The 25,707-nt window shown below is 43.3% G+C and overlaps 1 protein-coding gene across 5 annotated transcripts in view; it reads right to left on the reverse strand.

Annotated features, from left to right (window-relative positions):
- VPS13C (vacuolar protein sorting 13 homolog C) overlaps positions 1-25,707 on the reverse strand; it is a 626,331-nt gene that overhangs the window by 181,121 nt on the left and 419,503 nt on the right. For all 5 annotated transcript variants that reach the window (XM_077473219.1, XM_077473221.1, XM_077473220.1 and 2 more), the window contains 8 exons: positions 19,575-19,804; positions 13,450-13,542; positions 12,989-13,354; positions 10,395-10,484; positions 10,096-10,251; positions 998-1,262; positions 671-831; positions 249-370 (listed from right to left, as the gene is read on the reverse strand). In XM_077473219.1, coding sequence (XP_077329345.1) covers positions 249-370; positions 671-831; positions 998-1,262; positions 10,096-10,251; positions 10,395-10,484; positions 12,989-13,354; positions 13,450-13,542; positions 19,575-19,804 — 1,483 coding nt within the window. The remainder of the gene's footprint in view (positions 1-248; positions 371-670; positions 832-997; positions 1,263-10,095; positions 10,252-10,394; positions 10,485-12,988; positions 13,355-13,449; positions 13,543-19,574; positions 19,805-25,707) is intronic.

The following is a 25,707-nucleotide window of genomic DNA, read 5'->3' on the forward strand; positions in this document are numbered from 1 at the left end:
AATGGCTACCATAGCCGCTATATATAATTGCATGTAAAATCCGACAGGCCGATTCAGTCTGTCCATACAAGGCTCAAATTTTGGCCAGTCCCTGCAGAACCGGCCGGGATTCGAACCGTCAATGGCTAGCTTAAAACAAATTAAGTGCAACTTATTGTTTCTTTCTTTCAGCTAAGATTTTGATATAAATTCAGAATGGACCGAAGGTTCAAAACTGCCACTGCTGAAGGGATAAAAAAAAAAAATACCTGTATGAATGCAGAGGTACATGGAACTCTTCATCTGGTTTACATATACCAACTTGCTCCAGTAGTTTTGGATTTGGCACAAACTTATACACAGTAAAAGGCACTGAGAAATGGTTCATGATCTGAAATTGCATTTATATTAATTTATTATGTTTTCATATTAATGTAAAGTAAGCTACAAAGCATAAAAATCCTCTCTGTCACTCTCATGACAGCATGAGAAAATACACTAGTAAATAATTAGGCAAAAAAATCAAGTGATACTAATATTTCTTAATCTCGCCCTGGTTCTCAAAAGTACAGTATTAATAAAATAGGTCTGCTAAAAATTGCAATAAGAAACATAAGGCTGGCCCATAGGGATAGCACAATGAAAACAAAACAACATTATTTAAGACCAAAGAAGAAAAAAATCCATTCACCTGCAGAGGAGATCGAATAAATAGTACTTTGTTCCCTTCACTGGCATCAATTTGCACAACAACAGAGACCGAATTCTCCTCTGAAGGACTGCGTACATTATAAAGACGTCGAGCTGGCTTTGTGATTGGGACGTTTGTCACCTCTGTATATCCTTGAGGCACTAGGAGGAAAAGTAAATGACAAAGATCCATTCAGATCATATTCAGATTCAGGCATTTATAAAACTCTACAGTATTTCCACTGATCTGATAACATATTTGTACATGAATAGAGGAAGAAAAGAAGGTATGTGACTTGATATTTTCCAATGGGATAACTGCAATTACCTATGCCAAGAGTTAGTAGGCTACTTTCTTGCCGAAGTAGCGCCGACAATCTACCACGATACAAAGGCTCTACTTCAGAAAATTCAAGCTCCAGTGACTGCCCTTGATTCACATCATGAACACTATTGTGTGTTGATGAGCCAAACTGGCGTAAATTTCGACCATGCTGTAGTACAAGAGGGACACCCAGTGCATTTATAATGATCAAAGGCGCCTTGTCCTTTAAAGAATAGTCAAAAGTTGAAGCGGTTCCTTCAGAGAAAGCCTAGGGAAGAGAACATAAAGGTCTCGTATGTAAAACGTCTGACATTTGGGAAAAACAAAATATTCCTAAATACAGTTTTTTGAAATATGTGCAAGATACCTACTGCAAAAGATAAAAAATGCAGATTATCAATATCATCTCACTTCTCTTTATCGTACATCATAGGACACAGATCCCTAAGTATTTACTGGGTTATAGCTACCTTCAGATGTTGACACTGGCACACCCAATACAGGAAGTTGACTCCCGTATATAACCCCTCCTCTTTCCAGGAGTACCTCAGTTTTTCTGCCAGGTGTTGGCACAAGTGAAGATGTACTCTGTGGAGCTCCAGGAGGGATCCATGCTGGATGTAAAAAGCCTCCACAAGTGGATCCATCCTGCCACTTTGGCTCCAGGATGGTACCCGGCCTTGCATAGAAGAACAAGGTTTTGCCTGCAACGCTCCTCTTTGAGGGCTGGACCCTAGGAACCAGGACTCTTTTTGGTATTGCTACATTACCTAAAGCTGTCCTGTGGGGTGCTATACATGGTCCAAAGGAGTGGAACCCCTATTAAAAGGGCCCCAGTCTTTGAAGGTTTAACCACGCTAACCGCCATGATGAGTGAAGTTTGGAGCTGTCCGTTTACAGTAGTATCCTGCAGCGAGGAAAACGTAAGAGGAAAGCATAGGAGCTACAAAGTCCACCTATGACTTTTCTTTCAATTATATTGTAAAATTCCTTAAAAACTCCTCTAGAGGGAGCAATAGTGTATAGACCCTGTTTAAATCTGTGCTAATACAGCATGTGTCTCAGCGGCTGGAGAGGGGTCTCCTACCCCCCTAAATAAGGAAACTGAGTGGATAGGGATACATGTTATGTTTAAACAAGCATAAATCTGAAAAGCTGTTAAACGGCTGTGTAAATCCCCTTCCCCCCTCCTCCCCTCTGAGGTGACTCTTGCTAAAGCACAGGAAAGGGCGTGGTGCATAGACAATCAGGCTCACACCTGAAAAAGCGTAAAGCTGACTCTGGGAAACAGTCTATCAGAGCAGATGAAGCAAGGCTGCCACAGGACACAGAAGTGCTGGTGCATGTGAGGGGTTTACACAGGCATTTGCAGTACAGGAAAAAACTTATTGTTTAGCATTAGATCATTGTATGCTACCACCATTTTTCCTACTATTGTTCAAATAAATAGAACTGTTCTTAGAGTACCTTTGCTTTTTGTGCTTCGCACTATGGCTTCAAGGCTTACTACTAAGGCACCAAAACCACCCCCAGGCGCTGGGAACTCCACACATGCCTCCACATTGTCACCCTCTCCGGAGATACCCAATATGGCAAGTCAGGGTGAGTCATTGGAAGCAATTGGTGATGCAACTGCTTCTTACACTTCAGCCCCTGTATACATGACTGAAGATGCATTTTCCTTGTGAAGTTTTAGCTTCACAATCTGAGGTACAAATCCTTACAGACATGGCTCGCTCCACTTTCATGCTAACCCTAACAGAGTCAGCTGAAAGTCTGGCTTCTTCTTTGGGTTCCTTGAAACCTTCACAACCAGTGCATGCGTTTCCAGTCCACCCATTACTAGAGAAGCTCATTTATACCGAATGGGATCATTCGGATAAGCATTTTCGCCCTCCAAAGAGATTCTCCATTCTCTATCCTATGGAGGGAAAATTCACCAAAAATGTAAAGTTCCAGCAGTATATGAGGCGATTTCCAGTGTGAATAAAAGTTTAACTTGTCCAGAGGACAATGCATAAATGCTAAAGGATCCAACAGATAAAAAGTTGAAATTCCTGTTAAAATACTCTCTCTTTAGCAGGTACTGTTGCTCATCCTGCAATTGCAGCTATAGGCATCGGTCAGTCCTTAAAAGACCAGTTCCCATAGGCCCTCAACGAGCTCCCTGCACAACAGGCCAGTGAGCTGGCCGATTTACCAAAAGCCTTATGTTTTGCATCTCGCCTTGCCCTTTTGCTAGTACACATGCGTAGGACCCTTTGGCTAAAGGGTTGGTCTGACAAAGCACCCTGCAAAAACTAGTTTCCCATTTCATGGAGAGCAACTATTGGCGAAGATTTGGATAAATACATACAGACAATTTCCAGTGGAAAAAGTACTTTTGCCAGTCAAAAGAAAGTATAAACGTCCTTCATTTAAAACTGACTTTCTATACTGCGCCAAGCGCATCCACCTCTAAGCAGTGGCGACTGCTTCCACCGTCAGATTCCAGGGTCAGGCCCAGGCTCAAAGGAAGACCTGGAGCCGCAAGACTACAAAGCAGAATACTGTCTCCCTTCACCAAGGCAGAGGTCTGGCAAAGGGAAACTCAGGACAGATGGGCTCTCTCCACAGTGACTCTAGGGTACAAACTAATTTGGGACTTTCCGCCATCTCACTTTCTGAGATCAAATGTCCCCAAGGATCCAGGGATAAGACAATCCCTGTTTCAAGCATTAGAGCGATTATTGACTCAAGGGGTAATCATACAGATCCCCACAGAAGAACAAGGTTTAGGTTTCTATTCAAACCTGTTTACGGTACCAAAACGGAATGGAGATGTCAGGCCCATTCTGGATCTAAAAAATCTAAATCGGTTCCTAAAAATTCACTAATTTTGAATGGAGTCGATCAGGTCAGTGGTCTCCATCCTACAAAGCAGAGAACTTCTGGCGTTTATCGACATCAGGGAGGCATATATGCATGTCCCTATATTTCCCGCTCACCAAAGGTTTCTGCGATTCGAAATGGAACAACGGCACTTTCAGTTCGCAGCCTTACCCTTCTGGCTAGTCAAAGCACCACGGGTATTCACAAAAATACTGGCCCCACCTCTAGCCAGGTTTAGGGCACAGGGCATGTGTTGGCGTACCTAGACGATCTTTTGTTAATAGACCAGTCAGTGACTTGCTTAAGGCAAAGCGTACGCATTTCAACCAGTTACCTGGAAAGTCTTGGTTGGATCCTCAACCTAGAGAAGTCTTCCTTAAAATCAGTAAGAAGGCTGAATTACTTAGGCCTGATCATAGCTACAGCCCAGAAAAGGGTGTTCTTGTCTCCAAAGATCAGCTCCATACAAGAGCTGGTACGGATGGTCAGGTCAAAAGCAAATCCTTCAATTTGTCTCTGCATGAGGTTGTTAGGAAAGATGGTAGCTTTGTTCGAAGCAGTCCCCTATGCCCAGTTCCATTCAGGACTGTTGCAAAACAGAATCCTCTCTGCTTGGAACAAGACCTTCCAAGCTTTGAACTTACCAATGCGGCTGTCCAAGAGTGTCTCAAAGCCTCAGTTGGTGGTTACGAATCCAGAATTTGCTGAAGGGGTAATCCTTCAGACCAATAATCTGGAAAGTATTAACAGCAGATGCCAGCCTCTCAGGCTGGGGAGCGGTACTAAAGGAAACGACTGTGCAGGGACAGTGGTCAAAACTCGAAAAAGCCCTGCCCATCAACATCCTAGAGATTCAGGCAGTGTATCTGGCTCTGAAAACCTGGACCTCCAGGTAAAAGAATTGTCCAGTCCAGATTCAATCCGACAATGCCACGGCTGTGGCCTATATCAATCACCAAGGGAGCATCAAGAGTCTCTCAGCTCAGAGAGAGGTGAACCGTATCCTAACTTGGGCAGAAAGGAATTTCCCATCCCTGTCGGCAATTTTTATTCCGGGAGTAGAAAATTGGCAGGCGGACTATGTAAATCACCAGCAGTTATTCCCAAGGGAATGGTCTCTTCACCCCAAAGTATTTCGGGCTGTTTGCTAAAGATGGGGGACTACAGACATAGATCTTTTAGCGTCCAGATTCAACATGAAGTTAGTCAACTTTGTGTCCAGAACAAGGAATCTACTCGCATACGGAACATATGTGCTGGTAACTCCGTGAGATCAGTTTTCACTGATCTACGCTCCCCCCCCCCCGATTCAGGTGCTGCCTCAAATTCTTTGCAGGATCAAGCTGGAAAGAAAGCCGGTAATTCTGGTAGCACCAGCATTGCCCAGAAGGTCATGGTATGCAGAGATCGTAAAGATAGCAGTGGAGGGTCCTTGGACTCTACTGCTAAGGCCAGACCTGCTATCGCAGGGGCAGATATACCATCCTAGTTTACGAACACGAAATTTAACGGCTATTGAACTCATATTCTGAAGAAGCATGGGCTCTCCAGGTATGTTATCTCAACTTTAATCAATGCAAGGAATCCAGTTTCCAGAGCTGTATATTATAGAGTTTGGAAAGCTTACAATTCCTGGTGTGAATCCAAGGGTTGACACCCTCGGAGATATATTATAGGCAGAATCCTTGCCTTTCTACAATTGGGCGTAGAGATGAAGTTGGCCCTAAGTACCATTAAGGGCCAAGTCTCAGCCTTATCGATATTATTTCAAAGACTGCTTGCTACGCATTCTTTAGTCCGGGGTTTTATGCAAGGGGTGATTCGGATTAATCCATCAGTTAAATCACCTTTAACCCCCTTGGGACTTGAATTTAGTTTTGTCAAGTGTTACAAAAAACGCCATTTGAACCCTTACAGCATGTTCTCTTAGTCCTTCTGACTAGGAAGCTGATATTTTTGGTTGCTATAGCCTCAGCAAGGAGGGTTTCAGAATTGGCTGCTCTTTCTTATAAAGAGCCATATTTGATTATTCATAAGGACAGAGTGGTGTTACGCCCTCATCCAGGCTTGCCAAAAGTGGTTTCAGGCTTTCATCTGAATGAAGATATTGTCCTGCCATTGTTTTTCCCAAAACCATGTTCCAGGGAAGAAAAATCACTACATTGTCTTGATGTAGTGAGAGCAGTGAAAATCTATTTAACCACTTCAGCCCCAGACCAATAAACACCCTAAGGACCAGAGGTCTTTTTCCAATTTCGCACTGCGCTGCTTTAACTGGTAATTGCGCGGTCATGCAATATTGCACCCAAACGAAATTTGCGTCCTTTTCTTCCCACAAATAGAGCTTTCTTTTGATGGTATTTGATTGCCTCTGCGTTTTTTTTTTTTGCGATATAAATGGAAAAAGAGCGAAAATTTTGAAAAAAAAAGATATTTTCTTCTTTTTGTTATAAGAAAAATCGAATAAACTAAATTTTAGTCATACATTGAGGGCAAAATGTATTCAGCCACATGTCTTTAGTAAAAAAAATGTCAATAAGCGTATATTTTTTGGTTTGCGCAAAAGTTATAGCGTCTACAAACTAGAGTACATTTTCTGGAATTTACACAGCTTTCAATTTATGACTGCCGATCTCATTTCTTGAGGTGCTAAAATGGCAGGGCAGTACAAACCCCCCCCTAAATGACCCCATTTTGGAAAGTAGACACCCCAAGGAAATTGCTGATGGGTATGTTGAGCCCATTGAATATTTATTTTTTTTGTCATAAGGGATTGAAAAATGACAAAAAATAAATTTTTTACAAAAAGTTGTCACTAAATGATATATTGCTCACACATGCCATGGTTATATGTGGAATTGCACCCCAAAATATATTCCGCTACTTCTCCCGAGTATGGGGATACCACATATGTGGGACTTTTTGGGAGTCTAGTCGCGCACGGCACCCCGAAAACCAATCACCACCTTCAGGATTTCTAAGGGTGCAAATTTTTGATTTAACTCCTCACTACCTATCACAGTTTCGAAGGCCATAAAATGCCAAAATAGCACAAAACCCCCCAAAATGACCCCATTTTGGAAAGAAGACACCCCAAGCTATTTACTGAGAGGCATGTTGAGTCCATGGAATATTTCATATTTTGCCACAAGTTGCGGGAATATTACAAACTTTTTTTTTTTTTTTGCACAAAGTTGTCACTAAATGATATATTGCTCACACATGCTATGGGCATATGTGAAATGACACCCCAAAATACATTCTGCTGCTTCTCCTGAGTATGGGGATACCACATGTGTGGGACTTTTTGGGAGCCTAGCCACGTACGGGACCCCGAAATCCAAGCACCGCCTTCCGGATTTAAATATAAAATGCTACCAAAAAAACTATTAGCGATCGCAGGGATCAGGCCTGACTCTGCGATCGCTGCAGCTATGCGTTTAGTGTTTTGTAAGTGACAGTGATCGATCGATACTGCACTTGGGTGGGCTGGGCAGAGGGGCAAAACACAGGTGCTAGCAGGTATCTGGGCTGATCCCGCTAACAATGCGTTTTTTTGGAACCCTGAACTGCTGGGGACGCTAGTATAGATCTGATCAGATCAGATATTGATCTGTTCAGATTCTATACCACTACGGAAGGTGTATGCTTTGCGCGTGGGTGTTAGCGGTACTGGCACTAACCTAGCGCTGCCTGTGGCGACGCAGACCCTGACCCTAAAACCTAATTGATATCACCCCCTTGGGTGATCAGGGGGTTAAACCTTTATTGGGTAATAAATGGTGGGTGCCCTGATGCTATAAAAAGCAAACTAACCAGAGTCACCCGTAACACTTATACGGTGATCAGTGGTGAAAGGGTTAACTAGGGGCAATCAGGGGGTTCAAATTTTTATTAGGTAGTATATGGGGGTCCCTGGCGCTATATAAAAACCCAACGGGGAACGTAAATAACTAACTGGCTAACCAGCGTCACCAGTGACACTTATACTGTGATCGCTGGTGAAAGGGTTAACTAGGGGCAATCAGGGGGTTAAAACCATTATTGGGTAGTATATCGGGGTACCTAGCGATATAAAAACCTGGCGGTGAACCTAAAAAAATAACTAGCTACCTAGCGACAGTAGCGACACTAATGCAGCGATCAGAAAAATGATCGCTTAGTGACAGTGGCAAAAGGGGGTGAAAGGGTTAACTAGGGGCAATCAGGATGTTAAAACCATTATTGGGTAGTATATCGGGGTACCTAGCGATATAAAAACCTGGAGGTGAACCTAAAAAAATAACTAGCTACCTAGCGACAGTAATGCAGCGATCAGAAAAATGATCGCTTAGTGACAGTGGCAAAAAGGGGTGAAAGGGTTAACTAGGGGCAATCAGGATGTTAAAACCATTATTGGGTAGTATATCGGGGTACCTAGCGCTATAAAAACCTGGCGGTGAACCTAAAAAAATAACTAGCTACCTAGCGACAGTAGCGACACTGATGCAGCGATCAGAAAAATGATCGCTTAGTGACAGTGGCAAAAGGGGGTGAAAGGGTTAACTAGGGGCAATCAGGATGTTAAAACCATTATTGGGTAGTATATCGGGGTACCTAGCGATATAAAAACCTGGCGGTGAACCTAAAAAAATAACTAGCTACCTAGCGACACTGATGCAGCGATCAGAAAAATTATTGCTTAGTGACACTGGCAAAAGGGGGTGAAAGGGTTAACTCTAGGGGCAATCAGGGGGTTAAATCTTTATTGGGGGGTGATAGGGGGCTACCCTGGACCTAACACTAACTGCCCTGACAGTTTTTACTTTTACAACTGACACTGAATGCATTGATCAGTAAAGAAATGATCAATGCAATCAGTGACACTGTGACTGGGGGGGGGGGGGGGGGAGGTGGGGCGGGGGGGGATTGTGTACCTATGTGTACCTATGTGTCAGTGTAGTGTTTTGGTGCACTTACTTTTAGTCTTCTCCTCGTAGTCCGGTCAAAAAGACCGCCCCGAGGAGAATGACATCACTTCCTCCTTCCTGTGTAAAGGATACACAGTGGGAGGAAGTTCGTCATTGGCCAGGAGCGATCGAGAGGGGGTGGCCAGAAACCAACGGCCATCCCCTCAACACGGATCGCTCCCGGAGGGAAACGGACCGCCGTATCCAGCGGGAGGGGGTCCGATCGGACCCCCCACCCGCTGGAAGGCAGGCACGTACATGTACGTGCTTGTGCCTGCCTGTGCCATTGTGATGACGTACAATGGCAATACGGCGGTCCCTAAGTGGTTAAAGAAAAATGCTCAGATTCCGAAGACTGATGTCTTATTTATTCTGCCAGAAGGTCATTAAAAAGGACAGGCAGCGTCGAAATCAACTGTTGCTAAGTGGATTCGGCAAGTTGTAATGCAAACTTATGATTTAAGCGGTAAGATTCCCCCCTATTCAAGTTAAGGCGCAGTCTACCAGAGCGGTTAGTGCTTCTTGGGCAGTGCGTCACCAGGCCTCCTTTACGCAGGTCTGCAAGGTCTTTGGTCCATACATTCACAAAATTTTACCAAGTGGATGCAAGGAGGAATGAGGATATCGCCTTCGGGCGCAGTGTGCTGCAGGCAGCAGTATAAGTCCTCAAGGTCTGGGCGTGCCCTATGGGTTGTGTCTGCCTCCCCTAAAGTAGCATTGCTATGGGACATCCCACTAAGTAAATACTTAAGGCTCTGTGTTCTATGATGCACGATAAAGAAAATAGGATTTTCATAACAGCTTACCTGTAAAAATTATTTTCTTGGAGTACATCATAGGACACAGAGGTCCTGCCCCTCTTCTTTTATAGGGTTTAAGTATATTGCTTGGCTACAAAAACTGAGGTACTCCTGGAAGGAGGAGGGGTTATATAGGGGAGTCAACTTCCTGTATTGGGTGTGCCAGTGTTAACACCTGAAGGTAGCTATAACCCACTAAGTAAATACTTAAGGCGCTGTGTCCTATGATGTACTCCAAGAAAAGGATTTTACAGGTAAGCTGTTATAAAATTCCTATTTTTTTGATGTTCTGGAAAAACAATCATATAAAAAAAAAAACACATCTCTCCAATCTGCATAATGTACTGACCAAAATCCATATCGAGACCACAGTCATAGTGCACTTTAAGCCATGATATACAATTGATTTACCACCAAACATATATACTAACTTATGAAACCCACTGTAAAATTTGGTGTTTTTGACAATCTTCACACTTACCTTTGACAAGTTACTGAACACTCTCAGAGTACATTTAGAGACTGTAATGTTCATGGTATCTTTAGAAGTAATGTTAATAGCAGATTGAGGCTCAGGGACCACTATGAAATCATCTCCTGGGAGAAGACTTTTGTCCTGGACAGGGTTGTTCTTCATCTTCAATCAAAAAGAAACATATTGCATTATTTATACCACACAACATACTTTCAGTTTATAAATATTAGCAAAAATACAAAACGTACATCCACAGCATTAGAAAAAACTTCTAGAGGCTGTATTATAATTTAGTAGTCTCTAACCTCAAATTTCAGACTCCAGCGCCGATTTCCACTGTCAACTCTTTCAATCAAGGGCTCCCACACGGCATACATTTCATTGTAGTAGTGAACCTGTAAAGATGAGTGGCATCAAAACAGTTGTAACACACTGCAAACGGGCCCACACACTAAGCAATTGAGGGCACAATGAAATATATCAATTAAAATCAGGCCAATTAATACGATCAACGAAAATCCAGTCTGTAGGCAGCTGCTAAAAAAATCTTCAAGATAAGATCCAAACATACATACAGTAAATGTAACAAAAACAAGCAGCGCTCATAAATCAACAACTTGCTGAAATAAACTAACTAGTGATTAAGGGAACAAGCATAGAATATGCAGTTCAATTAGGAGGTCGATAGGATCATACTCCGCAGAAAAGACAACTCTCAAACAACAGCCGTACCTTCTATATACGAATCCCGTTCCCTATGAAATCAACACTTACCAGATGTCCGTAAGTGTAAAGCCTGATGGAGAAACCTCTTCAATCTTCCTCTTAAACAACTGCTGTCCGCTCTCACATTCAAGATTGCAAATAGCATAAACCCCCTCTATTCTCTCTGGCAACCTTTCTGACACTATTTCAACGCCGTGTGCTCATTCCCCGACATGTTTCGTAGGAATAACTTTGTGGAGTTCACCCTCAGCAGACACCTTATCATTCGATGCTCGAGATGACTGAACTGTAATCATCATGTTTTTAAGACATTCACACTGTGGTTTTTTTCTGTTGCTTGACCAATAAACTGTTTTACTGTGTTACGCTATTAGGCTGCAATTTGTCTTACGAGACCACAGGTTTACCTCCGAGAGATCTGATTGAGGATTACCTGGTGGCGGATGCAATATACTGAATGATCAGCGGGATGAGCCATTCACTCAGCTTGCCCAGAATCATCCTTGAGTGACAGCAATTGTTTAAGAGGAGGATTGAGGAGATTTCTCCATCAGGATTTACACTTACCGACATCGGGTAAGTGTTGATTTCATAGGGAGCGGGATTTGTATAGAGAAGATACAGCTGCTGTTTGAGAGTTGTCTTTTCAGGGAAGTACGATCCTATCAACCTCCTAATTGAACTGCATATTCTCGTTCCCTTAACTGATTCCTGACCGGTTCACGCAGACAGACATACTGCGGCTCAATGGCTCTCCTTGGTCGCTGAAAATCGCAGATCACCACCACTACTAGTAAAAAAAATGGCATAAATCTTTCCCATAATTTGTAGACACTATAACTTTTGTGCAAACCAATCAATATCCGCTTATTGTGATTTTTTTTTTTTTTTACCAAAAATATGTAGGCGAATATATATTGGCCTAAACGGATGACATAAAAAAAAATTATTTTTTTTTGGGGGGGGGGGGGGGGTATTTATTATAGCAAAGCAATTTCTATCCACCCCCCCCCCCAAAAGTCACTTTTTTTTGTTCATAGCGCAAAAAATAAAAACCGCAGAGGTAATCAAATACCACCAAAAGGTAGCTCTATTTGTGGGAAAAAAAGGGACTCAAACGTTGTTTAGGTACAGCATTGCATGACTGCGCAATTGTCAGTTAAAGTGACGCAGTGCCAAATTGTAAAAAGTGCTCTAGTCAGGAAGGGGGTAAAATCTTCCGGAGCTGAAGTGGTTAATCACCAGCACTGTATTTAGTTACAGTTTATATTAACACTGCAAATATTGGCATGCATATGGGATGCCTTCATGAACAGATGTTTATAAGCTTGTTTCTTTACTGAAAATGTTGACAAAACCTAATCAAGGGCGGTACACGAGCCATTAAGGGTGCATTCAAACCTGCAAATACATTCTGCCTGTGATTAGATGCGAGAACCCCAGTGGGTGTCCCACGATTAGTTGCGAGTAGGCAGCACCGTTAAAAGCAATGGGAGGCTGCCAGCTCTCGCAGCTTACTGTACCCATTTGCATGTGATCACTCATGCAACAGTCACATGCGAGTGATCGGCCCTGGGAGCAGACTGCTTGCATCCAGGGTTAACCACTCACATGTGATCGCTGCTTGAGAGATTACATGCGAATGGGTATGAATAGCTGTGAGAGTTGACAGCCTCTCATTGCTTTAAATGGGGCTTACTCACAGCTAATCACGGGAACCACCGCTAGGGTTCTCACATCTAATCGCAGGCAGGGTGCATTTGCAAGCATGAAAGCATTCTAAATCTTTTGGCTACTAGGAGGTTTAACTGCTTATTCACAGTGACCTCGTTAGAATGAGTTTACCGTGAACAAAAAGTAAATTTCTCAGTAGCAATTGAGATTTTATCGCCAATGTATTCCTGTCTCCTGTACTTAATTAGTTGGTTGGATTGATTCCATTACGACTAAAGCTAAAGATTACTTAAATCACAGGCACGGTATTGTGGTGCCATTAAAATAAAAAAGTTGATGTATAAACTAGTGCCTCAATCTCTTTTGGTACGGCTACATCTACGCATAAAGAATTTACCATCGACATAATTTACAAAGAGTTATAAACAATACAGAATTCTTATTATAAATATATTAGAAAAATGTGTATCATAATAGAAATGGACAATTGTCACGATACCTCTAAGGTAGTGTCAGCAGTCACATTCATAAGCGATGTCCAATTTTTTACAGTTCCAGTGAAAGTAGATTCTACCAAGAGCAAGGGCACAGTACGGTGACCTAGACCACATTCGAGCGTCACCTGCACAGACTTCACTTTAATACTAAAGGTCTCTAGCTTCTTTGAGCATTCTGTGTTCTGAAAGCATTCTGTAAGCTCGTCAGCAGACTCCACCCCCAAAAACCAGCGATTGCAGCTTTCGGTTGTCCTTGTGTCCCAAATGTTCTTGTTTTCAACCACATTTTCTTTGCTTTCATCCTCCTTGGGCTTTGGTTTCAAAACAGCCATGATGGTCAACACAGTATTGAGAATTATAGGCGAGATCTGGGAGAAAAGCAAAACATATGGATTACTTTTTCTTTTAAATTAGCGGTATTCCCCTGCCAATGTGTTATTTTAGTCTGTCAACACTTATTTACCTTAATAATGACTTCTTCCACAGTAAGATTAGCATTCTGGCTACCAGATTCATCGGTTGTGCTTTCCAAATGCAAGGAACATGGCTGTACAACCTATGTAATAAAACATTTTACCAACGTTACATGTATTTCACTGGGAAAAGATGATGTACACAGGAATGGATGTCAACTCTAAACACAACAACAAATTCCACTCAGTCCTGAACATACATTTTGCATTTGGGAATGGTTTGTTTTAATGTGCTGCAAAATACAATATGTTTGATTCAAATTATGATTACAGTCAAAGTTAAGATTAAAATATAGTGCTCAATAATTTAAAATTTTTTGTTTCAACGTTGCGTTTTTATTGTTATTTTTGCTTTACAACAAGTGCAGATAAGAGAAAGATGATCAATTGTACAAAAATTACATATTATAGAGATAATGTTGTAAAGATTTCAAGAACTGAAACACACACACACACATACATATACTTGACAGTATAGCAAATCCACTGCGGGTTCCCCCATGGTACGGAAGTTCACAATGCCATATGCAAACTGCGGGGAGTGTCAATACACTTCTAGGGAATGAAGTACCACCTCCTTAGGATTTGTCAGTTTAGGACACAGAGATGGTAACACAATGTCTTCATTGATGTGAAACGCCGAAACAACCATTGGCAGAAAAGAAGGTTGCAGACGCAACACCACCTTATTCTTATGGATAACCAAATAGGGTGACTTGCAAGACAAGGCTGCCAGTTCCAAAACCCTCCTAGTCGATGTAATGACCACTAGGAAGACCACTTTCTGAGAAAGAGTCAACAAGGGAATTTCCCTGAAACAGCGTCCCTGTTCTCAAACGTTTCTGAAGCCCCGGTAGCACCAGGTTCAGATCCCATAGGGGTAAAGGTGGACCCACCAGAGGGTCAACATGCCGGACCCCTTGAATAGAGAGTGAGACGCCAGGGGTCATTGGAAAAAAAACAGCCAAGGCTGATATTTGTCCCTTAATGGTGCTTAGAGCCAATTTCTGGTCTACTCCTCGCTGTAGAAAAAGCAGGATCCTGGAAATGTTATAGGTGCGCGGGCACCACCCTTTCTCCTCACACATGGAGATGTAGGCCTTCCAGGTACGATGGTATATCTTCCCAGAAGATTTTCGTGCTCTCAACATAGTTGAAATCACCGAGCCCAACAGGCCTCGGTTCCTTAGCACCTGGCTCTCAACAGCCATGCCGTTAAAACCAGCGATGGTAAAGCAGGATGGAGAATCTGACCTTGACACAGAAGGTCGGCGTACCAGGGGCGCCAAGGCCAATCTGGGGCATTCAGTATTACTGGAATCCCCTCGGCCTCCACTCTGCGGAGGAGACGTGGTAGCAGTTTTAGCAGAGGAAAGGCGCAGATCAGTCGGAGCTGACCGCAAGGTGCTAACAGCGCGTCTGCCCAAGGATCTCTTGCCCTGGATACGAATCTCGGTACCTTACGATTGAGATGGAAAGCCAGGAGATCCACGTCTGGTGTGCCCCACTGCAGGCACAGTAGCCTGAACACCTCTGCATGTAACGCCCATTCTCCTGGGTCCAGCATCTGGCGACTTATGTAGTCCACCTGCCAGTTTTCTAATCCCGGGATGTAAATGGCCGACAAGGCCGGTACATGTCGCTCTGCCCACTGAAGGATGTGAGCGACCTCCCGTGCTGCAGCCAAACTTGTTACTCCTTGATGGTTGACATATGCCACTGCTGTGGCGTTGTCTAACTGCATCCTAATTGGACGCCCTCGTAATCTCATCGACCATGTGGAGAGGCATAGCCTGATCGCTCGAAGCTCGAGCACATTGATCGGCAACTTGGATTCCTCCCCCGATCAGAGGCCCTGGGTCCCAGTACTCCACCCCAGCCCGTCAGACTGACGTCCGTTGTGATGACTGTCCAATGTAGAGGTAGGAACGACTTCCCGGACCGGTCACATGCCTGAGGCATATGGGTATGTGCAGGTACGCATCCTGGATGTCCAAAGATGCCAGGGAGTCCTCTTGATGGAGTGCAGTGACTATTGAGCGAACTGATTCCATTCTGAACCTCTGTACTTTTACAAAGTAATTGAGGGCTTTCAGGTCCAAGATTAGATGTACCCCTTCCTTTTTGAGGACTACAATCAGATTGGAGTAGAACCCCTGGAACCTTTCCGACTCTGGAACAGGCACTATCACCCCGCGGCTTAGCAGGTCCCTTACTGCCCCCAAAAGGGCCTCCCGGCAAGCCGGGAGTAAGGGTATGCGAGAGGGGAAGAATCTGGTGGCCAAGAGAGGAACTCTATCGTGTAGCCAGAGGAAATCAGTTTGCAGACCCATTGGTCGGACAGCCGAGAGGCCCACCAGGCTGCAAACTGACGGGTGGGAGCAAGCCTTCATGCGGTAGCACTTTTGCTCGCAGGCTTGATCGGATTAGCCGAAGTCCCGGAAAGACGAAAAAGCCTCTTTTGAGTGGAAAATTAGGACCCTTGCCTGCGGCCTGGCTCCTTAGTCTTCCTGGCCTGTGGGAGCAAGGTACTCTTCCCACGTGTGATATTCTTAATGATGTCATCCAACGAGGCTCCAAAGAGCCGCTCACCAAGGAAGGGTAGATCAGTCAAGGCTTTTTTAGATGCCTGGTATGCAGACCAGCATTTTAGCCAAATCAGGCGCCACAGCACCACTGCTGACAATGAAGCCCTGTATAGCAGGGGAAGCGTATCCAGGGCCGCATCACAAACGTACTTAGGGCCGTGCACTAACTGGTCTGCTAGTCCCGCGCAGACGGGAGTAGCCTGCGGCTTCTCCAATTCGCAGTACAAACGTTTAGCCCATTCAGTGTCTGTGACACAATTGCTGTGGCCAGTACTGGTCGTATTGCTGACCCCACAACCGTAAACAAGGAACAAGCCACTGCCTTGGTCTTACTTTGTTTAACCTGGATACCAAAGGAGCTGAACATTTTTTAAGAAGGCTCTCCTCAAAGGGGTTGCACACCGCCATTCTTTTTGGGACTGAGAAGGTTGGTTGCGGGCTTCCCCATTCCTTGTATATGAACTTATTTAGATAAGTCAGATACGGAAACACCTTAGGTGTACAGGCTGGCTTACAGGACCCAAAAGGGACCGCTACTTCAGCAGAGGAACCTGCTGTATCCTGAATTTTCAGGGCATCACTCACAGCTGTGATAAGTGCTCCAACTAGCGCTTTGTCTTGCGCGGACACGGGGAGGACTCATCCCTCACTGTCCTGGTCAGCGTCATCTGAAGCAACAGAGCAGGGGTCGCCAGTCTCAGCGGGACCCGAGAATGCATCAGAGCTCTCCCCGGAGGACGGGATGGGACGGGGGTGGGGTGGGGGGTTTGGTCAGGGGCCGCTTTTTACCACCTTTGCGCCCGCACACCGCCTCCACCCTGGCAACAAACATTTCAAGGACCACCGACAAAGCGTCCAAAGGCAATGTTTGCAGATGAGCCAGTTGCAATTGCAGGGAGCTCTGGGGAAGAAACATGCTGACCCACCCTGTCTGCCACCCTTGGGGACAGGTGCACAATCCCACCCTCCTAGCTGCTGCAGACTGAAGGGCCCACGCCGCAGGACTCACCACCCCGACCGAGGGATGCTGCCCCATTCAGTTACAGGTGCCTGTGTCCAGTATCAGCTCCCAGGTGTCCTGAGCAAAAAAACGTGCCGTTCTGAACAGCAGGGATCAGTGCTGAGGATATAAACCACGTTGGGCTACAACAAAATGGCCACAGGCCGCCCTGTATAAAGGACATAATCACAAGGAAAATGGCTGCCGAGCTACAGAAAAATGGCCCCTGACCATGCTTTCCACTGAGGCACATCAAAAATGGCCGACAAAGAACTGTACACAGTAAAAGGACAAAGAAAATGGCGGCAGAACAGCGCTATGGCGATCAGCACATGCAGACTTCCAGACACCCAACCCCCAATCTAAGGTGAGAGCCCCCCAGGGGACCCCTGGCTACAGGTGCACACACTGCTCAGCAGCCCATCATGCAGCATCCCCCACAGGAGGGGGGGAGGGAAAATAGGGGCAGGGAGAGAAGAGAGGGAGGAGAGAGACCCCCTAATCAACCTCCCAGGGAATGCTCAGCTGTTCAATGTCGTAGAGGCAGGGAGAGCTGTACTTACCATCTGGACGAGCTGGGGACATCCCATCACAGACCCACTCTCCGAGCAGTACGGGGTGGCTGCTAGCCACGGCACACTGTGACAAGGAAATTGGTAGTCCGGTCATATGTGTGCCTCAGAGTTGCACTCACCGGCCGCCCCTGGAGCCTGAGGGGCATGTCGTTGGCCAACCCAGCACATAGCTAGGGTATGCACACGCTTGATGGCCAGGCTGGGGAGACTGCAAAGATCTAGAATATCCAGCCTGTCACCCAGCCGGTTGTTAATAGCAGATCACAGGATCTTAAAATCTTGTGCAAAAGGCAAACATTCAGCAAAAAAATCCCAGGACTGATGGCCCCGCAGGGAGCCTAGGTCCATCTTCTTCCCTAGGCAGAAAAAAACTGAGCTGCAGGAAGCAGGCTTAAGGGTTATTACCAGAGGGACCGCTCCCTGGGCGGAACTGTAAAGTTCTGTTTTTTCACATTTATTACATGCTCTGACTAGTCCTCTCTACGGTCAAGACTAATGGAGCTGTGTCAGTCAGTAAACGAAAGAGAAAATTACACTTTAATGAATAAAAAAACAACAAAAAAAACTAACCAGTAAAGTTAGCCAAGTTTTTTTTTGTATAATGTGAAAGATTTTACGCCGCGAGAATCGTGATCTTTTTATTCTAAGCAAAAAAATTGTGATTCTCATTTTGGCCAGAATTGTGCAGCTCTACCCACCACCTCTCATCACAGATTGGCTAGCTGACTTTGACAGCAGCGGGAGCCAATGGCGCCGCTGCTGTCTCTCAGCCAATCAGGAAGGAGAATCTCAGACAGCTGAGACACTAGTGGACATCCCTGGACCGAGAGGGATCTCAGGTAAGTATTAGGGAGGCTGCTGCACAAAGAAGGCGTTTTATCTTAATGCGTGGAATGCATTAAGATTAAAAGGCTTCTGCCTTTACAACCCCTTTAAGCTCAGAGATAACAGTGGACACAATGAACATATTAGCTGATAGGCATCTTGCATCCAAGGTGTCCAACTTTTTACAAACTTTGTTTAGTTAAAATACTAGGTAATTTTTTAAATTATAAATCTGCAAGTTTGTTGTTTCCTGTGGTTAAATCGCATTGCCACATTTATTTTGAACCTTTCTAGTAGGCTCATACCTCTAGATTTTCTTGACATTGGGTGGCTATCTAGTCTTGTTAGTTCAATCCATGGACAATACCAAAACTGGATATATAGTTTTCACCAGCTGAACAAAAAAAAGAAAAAAGGAACAGATTCCCCCATCCATACAAGAAAAGTGGATAGAGGAATCCTCCCTGCTGTGACATAATATTCTGACAGCTTGGACTTTCAGAATACACTGATCAGCGGCTGAAGCCTCTGACTGATGAAAATTTTCCAGTTTCACTGTAACAGAAGTCGACTGTTCGATCAAATTCTGTGGAACGGGTAGGCCACACACAAATCGAAATTCAGCCAATTCCTGTTGAACCAGTCAAATTTAGATCAGTCTCTATCCATCCTTATACACGGATCAAATTACAAACAAAGGTTTCTTTAGAAAATCAAAAGTTTCATGTGTTTTGTGATCCAATGATGCCACCATTGATTTAGAAATTCAAACAAACCTTCAATTTCACCTCATGTTGCTACAGAAATTTTTTGTGGCCGGGAGTTTTCTTTTGTGTTTATGCACATTTCTTTTTCAATTATATTTCGCATACAATTCTCCCATCACTGAATAGAAAATCGTTCTTTTTCAAAAAAAATCCAACATACCTAATCACTCATATTTGATGGCTGCGCGAAAATCTGCCGTTTCTGCGGCCAACTAATGGAGTGCAATTTGAACGAAAATTCTTAGATAAAATTTTCGAAAGAAAATTATTTAGAAATTCAACCCATGTATGGCCTGCCCTAGTCCTTTTGAAGATAAGGTGGCTCAAGTTAAACAGTTAAGAGCAAGAAAATGTTCATACCGTAGTGATGTTATTGCCTCTCAGCTCTCTGAGAAATGGACAGGCTAGAACTTTGAATTCTTTCACAATGCCAGTTACTTTTTTCTCTGCGTTCACATCAGAAAGCAAGAAATTGCCCTGGAAGGATACAGCTAAGGCAGGGGCATCTGCTTTTGTTAAGCTGGCCACAAATACTATTTCAGGGTCCATGATCAATGCTTTCACTTTGAATTTCTGGGAGGCTGCCTGTTCTAAAAAAAATAAAAAAAAATTAAATTGCAGGATACAGAAAACATATACACATAAGCTTTTTTTAGAAAACCATATTTGCAGGGAACAAACTCAAGCAAGAAAAATTGCTGTGAAGTTTAGCAGAGTACTATTTATCTGCCAAATTTGACATAAATAAAATTAAAACATATGGCATATATGCATTTTATCAACTAGTTTGATTAGGTTAGGGGATAAAAAAATAAATCTTTTAAAGCCCTAATCTAACAAGTTAAAAAAAAATAAAAACTTGTCACTGCACTGGATGCATTACCTTACTCCTAAAATGTCCCCAGTAGTGTGAATATACAATACAACATAAATAATTTACATAGGGAATGAGCCTACATAGTGCAGCAGTTTGTGGTATGTGGTTGTTCACACAGTAGAGAATTGCAGTGTTACATTGACAGTGGAGAATTCAACAACACAGTGGCCTTCAGTGCAGCAGTGGGTTGGTATAGTGAAAAAAAGCACTGCTGCAGTGGAGCAGTTCACAGTTATAAGGTTCACTTAGTGGACAGAAAGAATTAGGTGCAGTGGCAGTCAGCGGAGAATAGTGTGGATGCAGAAGCAGTCAGAGAAGTACAAGGTTGAAGAGGCTGCCTGTGGAGAGCATTGTGGAGGGAATGACAGAAGACCGTATGGAAAAGTCAGGAATGCTGAAGGGTGCAAGAGGGAGCATCACGTGCAAGATAGGACTGCAAATGGCATAATTGTGGGCAGTATGTGCAGGAGAGAAGTGTGTCTAGTATAAAAATGGGCAGTAAGTACAGAGGAGGAATGCAGAGAGTATAATAGTCTCAAGGTTTGGGGAGGTATAGGGGAGAGAAAACTAGGATAGCATACACAACTAACTATGTAATGCAGGAGGGCAGGTTAGGATAGAAAGCATGCCTTTACTACCTGACTATTTTTGGAGACATCAGATGTCTATTAGACCCCCTAATGCCTCCTCTGTGCCATTGCATACAGACTGTGGACAGAAAGCCCCTGATATGAATCAGTGCCATCTCAGTGCACCAGAACACTAAATGTGAGAACCCAAAAGGGGTTTGTGACCGAGTGCCCAGTCTCAGTCCACACCTGTTTGTTGTGTCTTAAGCTGGCCATAGGTGACTCAGGGATTCCGCCATCCATAAAAGCAAGGTGGATGAAGGATGGAGGATTCTTCCCGCTGCACTAATGTACTCTGACAGAACGACTCCTCAGCTGTCAGAATACACCGATCAGTGCTGCAGCCAAATGAACAAAAACATGCCAACAGTCCTGTTCAAAAGTAGTCAATCACTAGATTAACTTCTCTCAAACAGGAAAAACTGGTAGAATTTCAACCCCTCTTTGACGTCTTATGTATGCCGTCTGTCTGCTGTGAAATAGTATGTGTGTGTTTGTGATTGAGTGTGTGGACTGTGTGCTGTGACTAAGGTGATGATCTGTGTGACAGAGTTCTCGGACGGTCTGTCTGTGTGCAATGACAGAGGGTGTGCTCAATCTGTGTGAGTAAAGCTAGCCATACACCGAGGAAGTTTTTACTTCAGCCTGCAGGATGATCAAAAAATAAATAAAAATCTAACAGCCTCCTCCATGGACATATCCCCCCTAATATGCTGTTCTATTGTGACAGTTGCTACCTGTGGCTATCAGAATACTTGAACAGTGGCTGCATCTAATTGCATGCAGTCGCTGTTCAGCTGCCAATTTTTCACCTTGCTCCTTTGATTGTTCAATTTCACATTTTATGTCATGTTTGTAACATGTTACTAAAGCAGCAGCCTCATATCACCTGATCCCCCAATGCTGTCTGTGACCTAATGTACTACAAGTCCCGTCTGTCACCGAGGCAGACGGTTTGTAGTTCTCAGTAAATTGAGGGTGTAAACTGAGCTGAACAGACAGTGCAGGGAGCATGCTAAGAGATGGTGCAGGGTGCAGTGGTAGCCCTTTCCCCATGAGGAGGAGCAGGGGTCACATAGGCAACACCATTCTGTTCTGCAGGGTCACAGAGAGCATCAGTTTATTCTCCATGGACCCGCAGCAGTAGGGCCGCAACTAACGATTATTTTCATAATCGATTAGTTGGCTTATTATTTTTCCAATTGGATCATAATTTTAAAAAAAGTGTGGTGTATAATTTAGTAAATATGTAAAGTTAAAAAAAAGGCAATTTATTCTTAAACATCTATATACAGTGGTAAATATAAATAACCAACTATATGGTTAGGGAAATCTCTAAGACCCTTTCACACTGGGGTGGCGTCGGGGGCAAAACAGCAATATTTTCAGCGGTGCTTTACCACCTATTTCGTGGCGCTATTTGGCTGACGCTGCATGCCAGACCTCTGAATAAATACCACTGCCTTGATGCAGAGAACAAAGGTTCTTCTCTGCAGCATGCTGGCAGAGGCAGGTTTTTCACTTAGAACATGGCTGCTTTCTATAGAAAACAAGCTATAAAGTACACCATTAATTTTTTTGCTAATTTAAATGGAAAGTAATGGAAAGCCATTACACTGTATATCAGTAATGGCTTTTCATTTTGTAAATGTTGCACACATAATATTCTAGGATATTACCAGAGTAAAATTAGCAAAGTCAATCGAAGTGTCTATTCTTAGTCTGTTTGTCTTTTGTATTACTAATTTCCTAAGCAATAAAACAATGTATGTAAAAGGTGCATGAATTTACTAAAACCTGTCCATGTACAGTACATGACAGAACGATCTGCTTTTCTGAGACATTTATGAAAGCCTAATTCATTCTTAAAGTGGAAGAAAAGAATAACACAAATTATTCTCTCCTCACCTCCAACCAATCCTGCATACCCTATTATAGAAAAAGATCTGTGTATCCATCTACTTTTAATCCTGTCTGGTCACATAAGCCTGCAGCTCCGGCTCCCCTGCGGCGGGGAGAGGATGGAGCGTCGATAACCGCTCTATAGGCGATGTCACGGCTCCCCAAACTCACAGCACTCTCTGGACTTGACTAAGGGGGGGGGGGAGGGGAGTACACATCCTTTTTACACAGGGTATGCAGGATAGGAAGGGGGGAGGGAAAGTCTGATTTTGGTTGCAGACGCTGATCAATGAAAGTTTAATAGAAGTCGATCTAACAAATGACATCTGTCCAACAGGAAGGCCCACACAACACAGAACCACTGCTGAAATCACTCCCACAGTATACCACAATAAAATCTACCTTACATACGTACAGAATGCTTTATTACAAGACGCACATGAAGAAGGAATACTCCAAAAACCAAAAGCAATAGCTATACTGGACTGATAATACACTGGTACTTTAAAACTAAAGCTCAACACGTTACAGTTTTTGTGTATAATCTGTTTAGATCTACCAATAACTGTCACACAAGGGACTACTTGTGTGACAGATTGACTGGACAGTTTAGGTAGGTCTCCATATTACAGAGCTTTGGCAAATCTAAACTTGACTAAACCAAAAAAAAAAAAAACATACTGCCACTGGTCAGATTGCAATTAGTATGGTGACCTTAGATTCCAAATGAGAATGGTTTATACAGAATCTATTTTGGGGTCCGTCTGATCATCATACATCCGTTTATTTTAAGATGCCCTCTAATGGCTCCCTAGAACGGAGAGTACCAACTTTACTAACTTTGTGGAAAGAAATCAAATTGCGCAACCAAATACAATAAAAGCTGATACAAATGAAATAGTGTGTCAAGTTGATATAGTACTTCAAAAAAATTTGTGACGTTGAACACTCAAGGATGTGGCTTGAACTTCTACTCTGTATTTATAAGAGAGGCCGCTTATCGGATAGGGTGGATCTCAGATTATAGAGATGAAACTTGCTCAGCAATGGGTCGTTCAGCCTGTGAATATTCCTCCTGGAGCTCCTCCAGAGCCGATATCCCTCCCGACACAGCGGATTGTTCTTCTCATGTGATATTTATTACAAAGGCACTGAAAGATCCTTCTGAACGGTCTTCCACATTGGAATATGTTTACCAGGTAAAAAGAAGAAGAGGCTTCATGGTGCAGTATCTCCGTTTAAAAGATTTATTACAAGCTTAAAAAATACTGACATCCAAAAGCAATAAAGCAATTTCAAACAGCTGCAGCTCAAGCCAGCTAGCTGGTGCATGGTGACGTCAAAGACTGGTGTGTTTCCCCCGTACAAGGCAACGACTGGGAACGGAGGCTTCCAGTCGATGACTTGTACGGGGAAACACGTTTGAGTACCAGTTTTTGACGTCACTTCGCACCAGCTGGCTGGCTTGAGCCTCGGCTGTTTGAAAGTTTTTTTAAGCTTGTAATAAATCTTTTAAACTGAGATACTGCCCCATGAAGCCTCCTCTTTTTACCTGGTAAACATTTTGCAATGAGGAAGACCATACAGAAGGATCTGTCAGTGCCTTTGTAAGGAATATCACAAGAACAACAGTCCGCTGTATCGGGAGGGATATCGGCTCTGGAGGAGCCCCAGGAGGAATATTCACAGGCTGAACAACCCATTGCTGAGTGAGTATGATCTCTATAATCTGAGATCTACCCTATCCGGTAAGTGGCCGCTCATTATAAACACAGAATAGACGTTCAAGCCACATCCTGAGTGTTACTTTTTGAAGTACTATATGGACTTGAACACATACAATATTTAATTTGTATCAACTTTTATTGTATTTGGTTGCGCAATTTGATTCCTTTCTACAAATTTATGAGATGAATATTCAGGCTAAGTTGCAGCACCTAACACAGTTATATATATATTTTTCAGTTTTTTTGTACTTTAAGTATCAAGATTCGGGGCAGCGCAGATTTTCCACTTTACTAACTTCACCTGTTAAAATTGGACCGGACACTGCAATCTGGAACACTGGCCAGCTGGGTATACACGTATCGAAATGTGGACAGTACATCAGGCAACAGAAGCCCATCGTAAGACTGGCTCCTGTTAAAAAGTCCTGCTGGAAAATCAGCATTCGACCAGCTGGGGGGGATGATGATGATAGGGCCCGCACCGTTAAAATACAATAGTGCAGCTGGAGGAGATCCCTACATCCACATAATTTGTGTGGATGTGAGAATCTGTGGGAGGTTTTTTAATTCAACCAGCTGGTCGAATGATAAAAACGGTGTGTGTACACTCAGCTTAAGGGACAAGTTTGACAGAACTCCCAAATTGTAAAGGAACCAATGGAAAAAAAGCAGACCTTAAAAAGATTGTAATGGTTAAAGTAAAAAAAAAAAAAAATGGATGCCTAACATTTTTTACTTTAATGAAAGGAATGCATTAAGGTTAAAAAAGTTTAGGCTTTAGACCCACGTTATATACATTTTTTTTTATCATGGTTGTTTAATATACTAAAAGGTCTTTCTTGGTCATAAGCTTTGCCCGTGAGCAATACAATGAATGATCACAGTGGAAAAATTATTATTTGATCCCCTACAGATTTTGTAAGTTTGCCCACTTACAAAGAAATTAAGGGTCTAGTTTTTTTTTTTTCTCATTAAATGATTGAAACAGAATACCAACCAAAAATCCAGAAAAACAAAACAAAAAAAAAAAAACATACAAATGTTATGAATTAAGTTACAGTTCAGTGAGTAAAATAAGTAACATATGCATTGGCATATAACACACACCTTCATTTTAAGAGGGAAAAAAAAACACGTAAATTTTAAATAAAAAACTGAAGCAAAATAAGGGTCAGTGCCCATCAATGCAGCCTGATCAGTGCCTATCTGCAGCCTTACCATTGCCCATCAAGGCATCCCGAGCAGTGCCCATCTGCAGCCTCACCATTGCCTATCTGCAGCCTCATGTCAGATTACTGCAGCCTTGGAGGGGACAGGGCGAACACCATCAGATTACATACAGCGAGGATCTCCCGTTT

This window comes from Lithobates pipiens, unplaced genomic scaffold, assembly GCF_037356315.1.
Source record: "Lithobates pipiens isolate NorthernLeopardFrog02 unplaced genomic scaffold, aLitPip1_a1.2 Scaffold_8, whole genome shotgun sequence".
Taxonomy (NCBI): domain Eukaryota; kingdom Metazoa; phylum Chordata; class Amphibia; order Anura; family Ranidae; genus Lithobates; species Lithobates pipiens.